This window comes from Diaporthe batatas (assembly GCF_019321695.1).
Source record: "Diaporthe batatas strain CRI 302-4 chromosome Unknown Contig00003, whole genome shotgun sequence".
NCBI classification, from domain to species: Eukaryota; Fungi; Ascomycota; class Sordariomycetes; order Diaporthales; family Diaporthaceae; genus Diaporthe; species Diaporthe batatas.
The window spans coordinates 1,227,501-1,241,110 of NW_025408550.1; the positions used below are offsets into that span (position 1 = coordinate 1,227,501).

The following is a 13,610-nucleotide window of genomic DNA, read 5'->3' on the forward strand; positions in this document are numbered from 1 at the left end:
ATTCTCGGTGAAGAACACTATAGTCTGCAGCACGCTGCACACAGGCAACAACTACCTAGTTGTAACGGGTCTTTCCGAACTTATGAACTGCTTGGGTTTCAAGTCTTTGACTTGGAATTTTGGTCTTTTAGCCGAGCGGTCTATTTGCAAGCAGTGATAGAAACCGTCTCAATGGTCTTTAAAACACATTAAAGGGTGTTAGAAGCATAACTATTAGAGATCAACCTACTCTTACCTATATTTATTTAAATAAATTAAAATAAAAAGAGAGCTTCTTTATACTTTAAGTTAATAAAGAAGGGCTTTTTATTATTATATGTATATATACTTTAATAATCTATAAGCTTATATTATTATATTTATTAGGAAAGAAATAATATTATAATATAATTAATTTAGTAATAACTACTATTTAATTAAGCTAATTAATAAATATGTAACTAAACTTGTAGCTTTAGAGGTCTCTGTGTATTAATAAATCTTCCTCCGCTCCCATGCTTCATTCCTATCCTTACTCCCCGGCTGACAGGATGCCGCGCCTGAATCTTCCCAAGCCTTTCCTCTCCTCTTTCCTCTTTGACGAGTGGGATATCGGGGCAGGAGAAACAGTAGGACCGCGGCATGGCGGAGCAACGAAGTGAAGCAGGCGAGACCTCTAAGCCACGGGCGAGGAACACAAACCCAGAGGCAGAGCCCCTGCTGTCACCGCGTCCCGCCCGCCCGGCGCCGGCCAGGGCGACTGCTCCGCCGCGCCCGTCCAGGCCGAGCTGGCAATCGTGACCCAGCCGCTCAACATGGCGAACCTGCTGCCGGGGCTGCTTGTCGCGACCCCGTTCAGCCTGCTCTCTGACGGCCCGTGCTCGTGGTGAGCATGCTGGGCACATATGGATGTTGGCCCAGAACCTGACCGTCCGTCTTCCTGCTCTGGGACCGCAGCATCTTGCCGCCCCGGGTGGTGTGGCTGACCTCGGCCCTCCGAGAATCCGTCGCGCTGTTGGCAGTCGGCTCTGCTGTCGTGGCTCTTGTGCCGACGACAGTTCTATTGGCTACAGGTGTTGTGTTGTTGGCCACGGCCTGTGTCCGATTGGAAAGTGGAAACGAGGGAGATGAAAAGCAAAGAGAGTAGGCTCTTATAATTGCAAGCAGCCCTGGGAACGTTTTATCCATTGCCAAACGGGCTAGGTTTGCCCGGCTTACCATATGATACCTAGGTACCCTCCTCAAACAACTTGGGATTCTTCTGCCTCACCAGTGGCCTACACGTGTCTTCAGTTTGTCCACCATAGGAATAGAAGCAAAACCAGTGAATTTTAATAAGATTATTTAATATTCTAGACCTTAAATATTAAACTAAGATTTAATTATTAAGTAGTATAATACTAGAGTAATTATATATAGTTTATTTACTTTAAAACTTACTAATATTTCTTTTTTAAATATAACTTATAAAAAGAAATTAAGGGCTATACTATAGATTTAAACTTCTTATATAGCTTTTATAGCTAACTAGATAGGGTATTCTCGGTAGATAGAATCGTAATGCATGCTGCCGTGATGGAGGTAGACCCTGCTTGGTTGTGGTTCTCAAGCTGGTTCTATGTTGACCTCCATGGTTAGTTAATTTGCTGCAAGGTGGTATAATATGAGACTGAAGAGATATTAAGTAGGTAAATATGCAAATTGAGTGTGGGTGTGCGCATGTAATACGCCTACTGGGGAAAAAATGGCTGTAGTTACCCAATTTTGGTTGGAGTTCTGTGCATTGAATGCTGTTGGCCTGGACCACCTTGTCTTGTCTTTGAGTTCCATGGTCGAGGTCGCAACGGCTTGCTGGGTGACCCGGTCGGCGGTTCGGTTGATCGGCTTGTTATTATTAGCGGGTCGCCCTACCCGCTGACAGGGCAGGAGACCCCTAGGGCCCTAGCAGCCCATCATGGAAAGCCCTTGCTTCAGGGGCCAGCAGCCGACCGTGGGGCAACGTCATGTCGCGCCCAGGCTGGACAGCTCCACCGAATCTAATTCAGATGAGAGGAGGGCCAAGAGAGCCTCACGCTGATGATCGCATTCAGCCCAAGGATACCGCACCTTCAGCACCCTATCCCTGTCTTCATTATATCTGGCATGTGAATACGGGTCTCGAATAGCCAACTTCTGTCGTTATCGCCAGGTATCCCGTTCTTTTGACGACGCGTCGACACCGCGCACCGCTTCGAACGGTTGCTATATACTACCACGGCCCCCCTGCAACTGGCAGGGGCTTCTGGGACAAAATGACGGACGAGGATGAGCACCTGGCATACGGTGGCGATGAGATATCAGACGAGAAGACCAGTCACGAGTCTCCCCCTCAGACGCAACCCGAGATAACGGACAGTACTGCCCAGATGGAGGAGGTCAAGGCACAGCAGATCATCGATGCCTGCAGGAGGAGAGATCTCGAGGGCCTGCAGGCTCTTGCCGAGTCCCCCGGCGGATTCATAAGGGACGAGCTGCGGCAACAGGCATGTGAGTTGTGCGATCCATCGGCAACCATCCTCACCTGGACAGACGACACATGTACTGATGAAGACGTAGGGCCTATCCTGCTGGGGCTGCCGGTGCGGTTCCCGAGCGATGACAACGACAAGGTTTCTGGCACCAGCCACGACCAAGTGCGCCTGACAGCCTCAGAATACGACGACTCCTCGTGGAAACACCTCCAGCCTCACAAGGAAGAGGAGCAGGTCAGGCTGGACGTCGCCAGGGCCTTCGTGTACTACCCGCAATGTGAGGCCCCCGTGTGACAACCGACACCGACCCATGCATGTCTGACCCCAAGCCGCCACAGACGAGTCCGACCAGGAGCGCGCCCAGCAGAAACAAGAGCTCTCAGACCTGATCCTCTCGGTCCTCCGGCGCCACCCCTACCTCTGCTACTTCCAAGGCTACCACGACATATGCCAGGTCCTCCTGCTCGTCCTGCCGCGGCACCTCCGCGCCCCGGCCGCCGCGCGCCTCTCGGCCCTGCGCATCCGCGACTTCATGCTCCCGACCCTCGCCGCCGCCATCTCGCAGCTCCGCCTGATCCCCGAGGTCCTGCGCGCCGCCGACCCGGCCCTGGCGGCCCACCTGCCGCTGGGCTCGGACCCCTTCTTCGCCCTCTCGGGCACGATAACCATGTACGCGCACGACGTGCGGTCCAGGCGCGAGATCACGCGCCTCTTCGACGCCCTCCTCGCCGCCGAGCCCGCCCTCAGCCTCTACCTCTTCGCCCAGCTCGTCATCCGCCGCAGGGCCGAGCTCCTGGCCATCCCGGCCGGCGAGCCCGACGTCCTCCACGCCGCCCTGTCCCGGCTGCCCCACCCCCTCGGCGCCGACGCCCTCGTCGCCGGCGCCCGCGCCCTGCTCGCCGCCCACCCCCCCGAGTCCCTGCCCTCGTGGCCCCGCCGCGTCTCCCCGCACAGCGTGCTCAAGACGGCCCGCTCCCTGCGCGCCTGCGCGGGGCAGAGCCTCGCCGTCGGCGAGTACTTGTTTGGCCTGCAGGTGGCCGAGCTGCGGCGCGAGGAGAGGAGACAGGAGGTTATCAAGACGCTCTGGCGGTACCGGAGGCCCGCGCGGGCCGTCGGTGTCGCGGTCGCGTTTGCCGTGCTCGCGTACTGGGTCCGCAGGTCGGCCGTGTCCGGGGGTGTCGCTGCTGGGCCGGTGCGGTACATGACTGCGCTCGTGTCGGCCTGGTGGGAGGGCTTCTAGATGGGCTGGGCATGCGTGCATTCAGATCTGGCTGTGGGGGCTTTCATGTGTTGGCCAAGATAATATTGTATATTAAAAAATGCATTCGGGAATGGTCTCCTTGGAAAAGGACACACCTGCGCATGGAGGGAGGGTGTTTGGGGCATTGCATCGGGTCCAATAATTTCAAGTATCAGACGGAGTACAGGCAATGTCATTCATCATGTCTCTATTCCCACGCCACCGCCGTCAAGCCTTGTGCGCCCCGGCCTTCGGCAAGACGAGTAAGGCAGCGTATGACCAAGACAGACAGACCCCTTTCTGTAGATTGATAATATCATACAACTCTCCCAACACCAATCGCCTCGCCCGCTCTCGAATACCACCCATACCCCCCCCCCCCAATTCCACACACCCCTTTTCTACTACCCTTCAAACCCTCAACCGCGCCACCTCGAGGGATCGGATCGGATCAGATCAGAATCAGAACAGGCTCAGGCAGCCTCCTGGAAAGCAGCCTTGAGCCCCTCAAAGTGCGCGACCTGCTCCGCCGCCATCCTGCCGCCCCCGAGGTCCCCGATGATGGTGAGGATGAGGCTGTAGTTGTTGTACAGGAACCGCTCCCTCTTGCGCCCCTTGACGTCGGCCCCAAAGTACACCTGGCTGTACCGCGTCAGGAACGCCTCCATCTCGGAGCGCAGGCGGCCCAGCGACGCGGCGACGGGCTCGTCGTCGCCGCTGCCGCCCGGCTGCTGCGACTGTGCCTGCGGGTGTTGCTGCGACTGGTGGTCCCCGCCCCCGCTGAGCGCCAGGATCCCGTGCACGAGCTGCCCGAACCGCTGCGTCGCGACGTGCGGCGCCGCGCTGGTCGTGCGCGCCGTCGCGGCGGGCAGCGGCCTCTGCGGCAGCGCGGACGTGAGCCCGCGCACGCTCTCGCAGTGCGCGTCCATGACGGCCTGCAGGCGCGGCCACAGCGCCATGGACGTGCCGTTGACGTAGCCGTCCATGGCGGGGACGCGGCGGCGCTGCAGCTCAAAGGCGAAGTGCTGGTTGAGGCGGATGCACAGCAGCAGCCCCAGGGCGTCGTACGTCTCGGAGGCGAGCGAGCGCGTGAGGCTCTGGCCCAGCGCAAAGGTCGGGTCGAAGATGTAGTTGAAGTTGCGCCCCACGCGCGCGAGGCTCAGGCTCGGCGTGAAGAAGGACGCCAGGAAGGTGTACTCGGCCGTCGCGTTGTCCAGCAGCGCGAGGTTGAAGTTGCGGAAGGGCACCTCGAGGTGGTGCGTCGACTGGTCCTCCTCGGCGAGGTAGCTGCTGAGGGCCGTCTGGTTGGGCGTCTTGAGCAGGTCGATGCGCCGCCCCAGGTTGAAGGCGTCGTGCGGCGGGCCGCCGAGGCCCCGCGCGCTGCCGCCCAGGACCGTCGCCTTGCGCGACGTGTCCTCGTGGCCCAGGACGTCCGTCTTGTCGATCACGTGGAGCTTGATCTTGTCGAGGGCCTTCTGGTACCGCCCGAACTGGTTCAGGTAGTACCACCGCATCGTGTTCATGTAGGCGAGGGAGATCTCGTCGGCCAGCTGGGAGTGGTGTCTGTGGAGGAAGGCGTAGAGCTCCTTGTACTTTAGGAACTTCTGCTGCTGGATGATCTGCGCGTTCATATGTGGTGACCTCAGAGCTTTTACTTGCGCGACAAAGTAGTCTCTTATCCTCTCGATGGCCTGGTTGCAACACACAACAAGTCAGCACATGAGCCCACTCACATGGCCCCTTTACGAAGGTTCCGAGGGGGTCGATCCAATCCATACCTTGAGCGTCAGCTTCTCCAGCAGCGGCGCCAGGTCCGCCAGCGCCCTGCTCTGCCCCTGCTGCTGCTTCGAGTTCCTGGCCAGCGCCTCGGACCTCTTCTCGACCTCGGCCAGCATCTTGACCCACGACTCGTCGACGTGGCCCTCGGCGATCTCGGACACCACCACGGGCGAGACGCTCAGCTCCTCCACCACGGGGCCCAGGCCCTTCTCGACGGCCATGCGGTTCTCCAGCCGCACGTTGAGCGCCGTCGACCGCGCCTGCAGGTGCTCAATGTCCGCGGACACGGCGGCCAGGTCGTCGCGGAAGCTCGTCAGGTTCGTCTCGACGGAGCTGAGGACGTCGTCGCACGCGCGTATCGACCTGTGGAGGTCCTCGTACTTGGTCTTGGCCTGCTCGTCTACGGTTTCGCGCCGGGGTCATGTGTCAGCCAGCCAGCCATCCAGCGCACGCACAGGTCACAGGTTCGCCCAGGTGGTAGAGCCGTCACGGAAAGGGCGAGCTGGGAGGAAATAGGAGGAAAACCACACATACATTCTTCCACTGTCTGCGATCTATGTACACCTGCGCCGGGCCTCCCGTTGTCGCCTTGGGCGACGAACTCCCGCAGAGAGACCCCGCCGAAGTCGAACTCCATCTCGAGATCCTCTTGTGTTATCGTTGAGCTAAACAGGTCTGCCAGCTGTGGCACAGGCGACGCGGCGCCGTTCGACTCTGCTCGGTCCGGGGCCACCTCGCTCCCAAGGATCTTGCCGAGCACGGACAGCGACTCGGACCCATCGTCGACGGTGGTGGTCTGCCTGAGTGAGGAGGTGCCCAGCTGGCCGCCATTGGGTCGCCCCGAACCTCTGAGGAGGGAGACAGACGACCCGGTGTCGCTGTTGGAGGATACCAGTGATGTCTCGGAGCCTCTCCCTGACCGTGACTGTGATGTGATGTAGGGACTGCCACGCTGGCTTGACACTCGTCGCGGCAGCGGGGATATGGGCCTGCTGTTGGGATTGGAGGGCGACTGTAGGTTGTGTTGTGCGCCAAGTCGGTCAAGCCACATGGTCGCGATCGTGGTCGGGAGTCGTGGTCGCGAGGGGGAAGCTAGGGAGCGGGACGTGGGACGTGGTGGTTTGGTCGCATTCGTGAGATGGGCGCCCTCGTGTCACGCTCTCATGCGCACGGGCTCGCTCGAGGTCGCACTGGTGGGCGTCAGGGCAGTTCTTGTAGCTGGAGTGGGAATTATTTACAGGGAGGAATGAAGCGACTCAAATACCATCCGTCTGCTTGGGCCCTTCCTTGGTCAGCTCGCCCTCGACACCGTTGCAATCCAGGGGTCTGTTCTGGCTACGTAAACCCTTTATCGATAAGGACTCGACGAGGCAGCTACGGAGTACCGCGTATCGCTCGGTCTACGGATAGCTAGCTGTCCAGCTGTCGATCCACCGCAAACCCAAAATAGGGGCCATCTATCCACACGGTCGCCGCACATATATCTCCTACGTCACGTCACATTCGGTATATCCCCAACGACGAGCCCAGGCAGACAGGTAATCAATCGTGTCAAAGCTCGCATCCAGAAGATGACATTTCCACTAACGGGGTCTAGGTATCAAGCTCGCCTCCAAAAATTCCCTTTCGATGCGCACATGCCATCCAGCCGAATACCTTCGGGAGCTTGCTATGCTAGCCTGGGAATCGAATTCTAACCAGATCACTGTCAACTTGGCTGGCTCGCTCGCTCCACTCGCCAGCGCCAGCGCATTATGTCAAGAAAAAACAACCAAGGCGCTCCCACCTCCTTGGTTTCTCCCGTCCTCCCGCCCTTGCACCTCTGGGTGAAATATCCCACATGGCGAAGTAAATATGTACAATAGTCAAGGTAGGAGGTCGCTTATCATCTTAGTCGGTCGGTGTTTCAATGGCGGAATACGCTCATCGCTGTATCTTGGCGTCTTCTCCCGCTCTTTTCGTCCTCTCAAAATTGATTGATAGGTCCAGAAGCTGCTGTGCAATTTCTCCTGTCTTCAGCCCTCGGTCTCAGTCGGTCGCAAAGATTTCGCTGCTGTGCTCAACCATAAATTGCACCGCAAGGTTCTTCGCGTGCATGTCCGTCATCTCCCTCTCGAGGCTGTGGTCCCGCATGATTGTGGGCGCGAACACCACCGCCAGGTTCTTGGGTGACATCTGAGAAGACTATCAGTTTCTGACTACACAGCTTGACATGCTCTAGACGTCCTGGGAAGCTTACCAAATTCTCTCGCTCGCGGCTGGCAACTCTGGCCAGATGGAACATCAGGAATTCCAGGGTGTCACGGTGCTTCGGCGGGAGCATGTTCACCGTCTTCTGGAGATGAGCACAGCGCTCAGCAGTGTCGGCGATGCCTGTAAGGGTGTTGTCAGCAAAGGTGAACATCCAGGAATCACCAAGGAACTTACCGGCTGATTCCAGAACCCGGTCATAAACATCGAAGGTCAAGAGCGGTGTGGGTAGCTTCCTAAAGTACTGCTTGAGAACGCTGGTAACAGATGCGATGTCGATGCTTGGGTCGGAAATATCAAAGTCGTCCATCCTGTCGAAGCCCTCCTGGATCATCTTGACCTGTCCGCTGCCACCTGATTTCCGGTAGATGCCCTCGGCGTCCATGCCCCGGAGCTCAACCTCCTCTATACATCGGGTGACGACACTTGGGATCTGGCGACGCTCGTGCTCGGCTCTCTCTACGAGCTCAGAACCAAACAGGGTGCTAGGGTCCTCAGCCATGGCCGCTGCGGTAGTGATGTTTGCCGACGAGACGGACTTTGGCAGGTTAGGGTTCTTGTTCTTGCCAAAGAAGCCAAAGCCTCGAGCGTCTTGAGGAGCGCCGCGGTTCGGCTGCCCGTTGGTACCAGGCAGCGTGGTCGATGGCTGTTCATACTGCGTGTTGGTCATGTTGTATGGCAGACCAATGTTGTCCGAGTTCAAGCCACCCTGCTGAGGAAGTCTGGGGTCGCGCTCGTTCGTCTGGAAGGCAGCGACGGCCCGGCCGACCCTGGTAATGTTCTGTGCCACGGACTTACCGCCCTTCTTCCAGTTGAACTTCTTGGCCTGCCCCTTTCTCACCTGAACCACAGTTGGCCCCTCGAGGATAGGCTCATCAACGTCTGTGGCTACCAGCGTTGGCCCAGTCTGAATGCTCGAGGCATCAATGTTGTGGACAGACGTGCTGGACATGGACTTGTGGTTTGCATATATGCCCAGCCCGTTCGAAGGCTTTCCATCAGACCCAACCTGTGACTTGAAGCGCCCTTGAATCTGGTGTGTGAGGTCATTATTCATGTCAGCGAGCTGTGCATTCTTAGATGACAGCTGCTCGAACTCGAGGAGGGCCCGGTCCCGGTCCGCGATCGCCCGCTCCTTATCTTCGATTAACTGGTTCCGTTCGGTGTGCAGCTGCTGGATAGTCGCGCCCATGGTCTGCTTGACCTTTTCAAGCTTCTCGACAAAATCCTTGATGGCAGACTGCTCGAGGGCATGGTAGTCGATGGGCCGTTGGCTGTCCTTAGCTCGCTCAACGTAGCCGGCAAGTACTTCCAACTCACGGAGCATAATTTCAGTTTGCGTGTCCAGGACAGAGACGGTCTTCCTCTTCTCGGTCAGCTTCTCGTCGATGGATAGCAGGTCCTTCTCCGAATGGAACTTCTTCTCCAGCTCCGCAACTCGCTGCTCCGACGTGCGCAGTTGTCGCTTCAAAAAGGCGGGGTCGTCCTGGGACACGGGAATGCTTATGGAGTTCGTATCGCCAGTCTGATCGGTCTCGATGATGGGGGTCTTGTCCCAGCTGGGCGAAGCGGTTCCTCGGGTCGTCTCGCTCATGCTTCTACCATGTGCGGTCCTGGTCTGCGGTGAGTTAGACTCTGTGCTTCCGGTACGCCCGTGCCTCACGGCGTTGGAGACTCGGCGTAGTAAGGAGGAGGATCCCTCGTCAGTGCCCAGGATACGTGCCATGTCTTCATCCATGGTGAAATCGCCGCCAGAGCTCCATCTCGGTAGCTTGGGGGACACCTTGGGGGATGTCTGCCCGTTCTTTGCATTGTTCGACTCCTTCGCAGCGGCGGTCGCCCCGGGAGGCTGGGGAGGAGCCCGCGGGGACATGTACGTGTCGCTCAGTTTCTGCTCGACCTGTGGTCGGGTGAGTTCCTCGGGCCTCGTGGACTTGCCGTTTACTACAAAACAGAAGCGCATCAGTACACGTTGCCTGGGAATGAGTAGGCTACATACCGCTGCGATTGGCAGCCGAGATGGGGAGGTCCTTTCGAGGAAGAGTCCTGGGATTGGAAGTGTCTCCGGTCCTAGCGGAATTGGAATTGTTTGTTTCGAGGGATGGACGCTTGTCATCATCTTTTGTGCGGGCGTCCTGGGCCTCCCTGGATGCTCCAGACCTGTCCGCCGAGCCATACCGCGGGGGCGACTCGGACTTGGAACCCAGAGTATCCCTCCTCACGTTGCGGTCCACCGACTTGGGGGTGCCGTTCTCCAGGGAGCTGGTCACTTGTGGAGGGAGCCGGTTGGTGATTAATTTCTTACTTTTGGGGGCATCCTGGAGCTTGAATTCATCCTTGTGTCCGTTCGAGGCCTTCTGGGACCTGTCCTCGCTGGCGACAGGGGATGCCTGTGACATGACGCTCCTGTCAGACCTAGACGACTTTGACAGCTTCCTCGCGGGCTCCTTGGGGGTCGAAGCTTCGTAGTCGGACGAGGTCCGCCGCGGCTTTTCCTGGAAGGCAATGTGAGGGGTTGAGGCCTGGGAGCTGCGAACCTCATTCTTCTTGTCCGCCTGTTTCGTAAAATAATCCTTTTCGTTGCTAATTTTGCGCTGGTCAAATGCGTCACCGTTGGACCGCGGCGACGACACCGAGGGCGCGGGGCTGGGGTCTAGGGCCACCGGGATGAAAAAGCTGTCACCGTCTGCACCTTCGATGTTAGCCTGTCCACCGATGATGGAGCTGTTCCTGTTTTTCCGGTAGTTGTGGGCGGGCAGGCCGAGCCCGGTCCCAGTCTCCTTGTTGGGCTCAGGATGCCTCTCTGGCGAGCGGGCGGGACGTGAACTACCTCTTGAGGACGAGTCCTTCCTGGGATACGCCGGCCTGGTTGGTCGCGGCGACAGCTCGGTAGGAGTGTCTGAGTCTGGGGAAACACGGTCGTCGGAAAACGCGTTGGGTGGTATCGCGTTGGGCGGCAACGCGGGCAGAGACTTTTCGACCATGGGGGAGTCCTTATCTCGCCCCTTCGCATGGGCGGCAGCCTTGGATTTCTTTCTCCGTCTTGCCATGAGCGACTCATGACAGCTCATGCAGAAGATTCCCTGTGATGTCCTTGCATATCGCAGATTCTCGATCTTCCTCTTACAGTTTCGACATCGGAAGCAGGTCGCACAGAAGGCCTGGTCGCCAGTGAGGATCGCGAGATCCTCGATCTTGTTGCTACATGCGCTGCAGCTGTATGTGCAGTTGTTGCAAATCAGAGAGCCATCGCCGAGGAGGAGGAGGTTCGCATCGGAGTCGAGGAGGGTGCCGCAGGTGTTGCATCGGAAGCAATTCAGATGCCATCGGTTTCCAGCTGTCTTCTGGTCAGCTTCAGGCCTTGGAGCCATAGTCAAGCGCGGGGGAACGGTGTGCGACGAAGAACGAGGGCGCGCAGGCAAGGGGAAGCCACCCCCTCCCCCACAGCCCCCCAGGAACAGCAAGAAGACGGGTGGTCAAGAAATCTTGCGACCATTCGTTGGTTCGTTGGTTCGCTCGTTCGCTCGTTCGTTCATTCGAGTGCCCATCCGTTCGTTCGTCAAACAGGTGGGCGTCGGATCACAAAGAGGTGAGGTCGCAAGGGGCAAGGGGCAAGCAGCACAGCAGCACACATACCAAGCTCAAAAGCCTTGCCCTCCTCCAGGATCTGGATCACGGTTCAAGAAGAGTCAGCCATGTTTGGAGAAGACACATTGAATGCGCCCTTGCCCAGCCATTGGGGTGTGCAGTTTACCTCTCCACAGCCTTTGCAAGGAAAGACATCGTCCTCCAGGGGGCTCTCCAGATAGTCATCCATGGCTGCTGGTTGGTGCGGCGTTGTCTGCTGTGGCCAGGGAAAAAAAGAAGGTGTTTTTGCTGGGGATCAGGAGCAGCAGCCGTGGCTCAATGGAGGAAGAGGTGGTGAATCAGTAGCATGGGAAAGATGGAGGGCGAGATGCTGGCCCGGCTGAGGGCATGTAGGCTGCGCTGGCTGTCTCGTCCTGTCCCCTGTGGTGGGAGGGTGGAGAGGGAGAGTTAGGAGAGAGGGTTTGTGGAAGCCGGGCTGGCTGGTGGCAACCCTTGAGCATCAACGGAGGGGTGGTGGTGAGGCCGTCGTGGCTTGGGTCCGGCTTGGTCCGTTGGACAGTTGTAGAGCCCGGGAGAAGGAGAGCACGGCTCTGCTCTGGCTCCCTAATGCAAGAGGCGAGGAGCTAGGCTCGACTGGCGGGATGTGGAAGTGGATGTGGATGTGGGAGGGTCGAGGCGGCTGAACTAGGAGGGTGGACGTTGAAAGGGCACAGACATATGTCTGTGTGACCAAGGGCCGGTCTGCGAATGCAAGTAGTCGTCTGTCTGACCACTCTTGTCTGTCTGTCTGTCTGTCTGTCTGTCTGTCACTTTGCTCTGCTGGCCCGGGACTGGGTTGCGGGTCAAGGGCGAGGACGAGGGCTAGTTAGGGTCAGGACAGGACAGGACAAGACGTGGTGTGGAGTGAAGCAAGGACAATACAGCATGCGCAGGCCCGCCTGGTTGATTCATTGATTTGATGGGGGGGAGTGTGATGTGACGGCCGGGACAGGGCGGGAGGATGGGGTGGAATGGAATGGGCAGTGCTGGTGTGCTGGTGTGCTGGTGCAGGCGGGGGCAATTGGACAGCAGACAGGCGGACAACCTGACAGCCTGACAGCACAACCTTGGGCTGTTACAGTACAGCGGTAGTGTACAGAAACCCACCAGTCCAGGAGGCACCAGGGGTGGGGACTTGAGGGTGGGAGACTTCTCGGGACTTGGACAGTCTCGGATTAGCCAGGGCCCAGCCAGGGGCCCAGCCAGGGCGGAGTGCAGCGGAGACAGAGGTCCCACTTAGACCCCCCTTCTGCTGGGGCCATGGCGGGTTGGACTTTGGGTTGGACTTCGGGAAGCCCACCCCTTTACACGTATACAATACAAGACCCTACTACAATGGTACCTGCCAGGTATTGTGCACTGCATATGGAGTACAGGAAACGGGTGGTGAGTTGCCAGGTTCGGAGAGAGAAAGAGCCAGGCTGCCAGGGGGGAAGGGGGTCAGGACCCAGGGTTCGTGGCCAAGGTCGGGGTCCTTGCAAAATGGACTGTTGTTCCTGGGCATGAAAGAGCTGCCAAGACTGCCATCTGGTATCGGGTATCGAGTATTTTGTGCCCGTGTTGTATTATGGTTACAGAATCACCAGGAATGGCATTTTGATCTGGTGTAGACCATTTGTAGGCCACAGGTGAATGAGGCAAAAGCAATTGCATGTATGTCGTGCATATCAGCTGTTGCGGCTTGCTTCATCAGCAGCCATCCAGCCATTGTGAGCCCGCATGTTCCCTCTCTACATCTCCATGTGTCCGACACGGCATGAAGCTCTTCCAAAGGTACCGATCGATGCTTGCAGTCCATGTCACCCGAGCCCACCCACCCACAGATGGATGCTGATAATTGCTCCCGTATCAGCAAATAAACAATTCCCTTGCCGTGGCCTACCAGCCGAGCAAAACATCATGTGGAGCACCAGTCATCCAGTTCTGCATTATTCTAATCTTGGTCAACCACAAAGAGTGCAGCCGCAACAATCTCGACATGCAGTGATCGGCAGCCAGTCCCCTTGGGGAAATCAAAAGACTGTCTAGAATGCGTTCCATAATGTGGTCCTCCAGCCTGCCTGGGCCCGATGATCAACACCCTTCCCTCCTCCTTGTGCCTCAGTCTCCTCCCCATAGGTCCCCTGGGCCAGGTGGGTGGTCAGAGTCTGGTTCGGCCGGTTGCAGGCCAACCAACATATATGGCCACCCTCCTGACAGCAGCCTCCTGCAGACGGCCTGCAGCT

At 57.8% G+C, this 13,610-nt stretch overlaps 4 protein-coding genes across 4 annotated transcripts in view; 2 read left to right on the forward strand and 2 right to left on the reverse strand.

Moving 5' to 3' along the window:
- KVR01_002851 (uncharacterized protein) overlaps nucleotides 1-287 on the forward strand; it is a gene marked incomplete at its 5' end in the record, with an annotated part of 1,735 nt that extends 1,448 nt beyond the window's left edge. Inside the window, one exon of the mRNA XM_044783187.1 lies at nucleotides 1-287. This exon is cut by the window's left edge and continues 1,294 nt beyond it.
- A 1,579-nt stretch (nucleotides 288-1,866) lies between these two features.
- Nucleotides 1,867-3,917, forward strand: KVR01_002622 (GTPase-activating protein GYP8). The gene is made up of 3 exons (XM_044785884.1): nucleotides 1,867-2,505; nucleotides 2,575-2,766; nucleotides 2,828-3,917. Exons 1-3 carry the CDS (start codon nucleotides 2,271-2,273, stop codon nucleotides 3,727-3,729), a joined length of 1,329 nt encoding a protein of 442 aa, XP_044647637.1. The 5' UTR covers nucleotides 1,867-2,270; the 3' UTR covers nucleotides 3,730-3,917.
- Nucleotides 3,918-3,947: 30 nt separating this feature from the next.
- On the reverse strand, nucleotides 3,948-7,015 carry KVR01_003255 (uncharacterized protein). The gene is made up of 3 exons (XM_044793577.1): nucleotides 6,043-7,015; nucleotides 5,508-5,908; nucleotides 3,948-5,420 (listed from the first exon to the last, which is right to left on the reverse strand). The coding sequence occupies exons 1-3, from the start codon at nucleotides 6,557-6,559 to the stop codon at nucleotides 4,203-4,205; spliced, it is 2,136 nt and encodes a 711-aa protein (XP_044648270.1). The 5' UTR covers nucleotides 6,560-7,015; the 3' UTR covers nucleotides 3,948-4,202.
- A 39-nt stretch (nucleotides 7,016-7,054) lies between these two features.
- On the reverse strand, nucleotides 7,055-12,448 carry KVR01_002584 (uncharacterized protein). The gene is made up of 6 exons (XM_044791083.1): nucleotides 11,513-12,448; nucleotides 11,395-11,425; nucleotides 9,758-11,095; nucleotides 7,936-9,702; nucleotides 7,748-7,881; nucleotides 7,055-7,683 (listed from the first exon to the last, which is right to left on the reverse strand). Exons 1-6 carry the CDS (start codon nucleotides 11,573-11,575, stop codon nucleotides 7,537-7,539), a joined length of 3,480 nt encoding a protein of 1,159 aa, XP_044647599.1. The 5' UTR covers nucleotides 11,576-12,448; the 3' UTR covers nucleotides 7,055-7,536.
- Nucleotides 12,449-13,610: the final 1,162 nt, after the last annotated feature.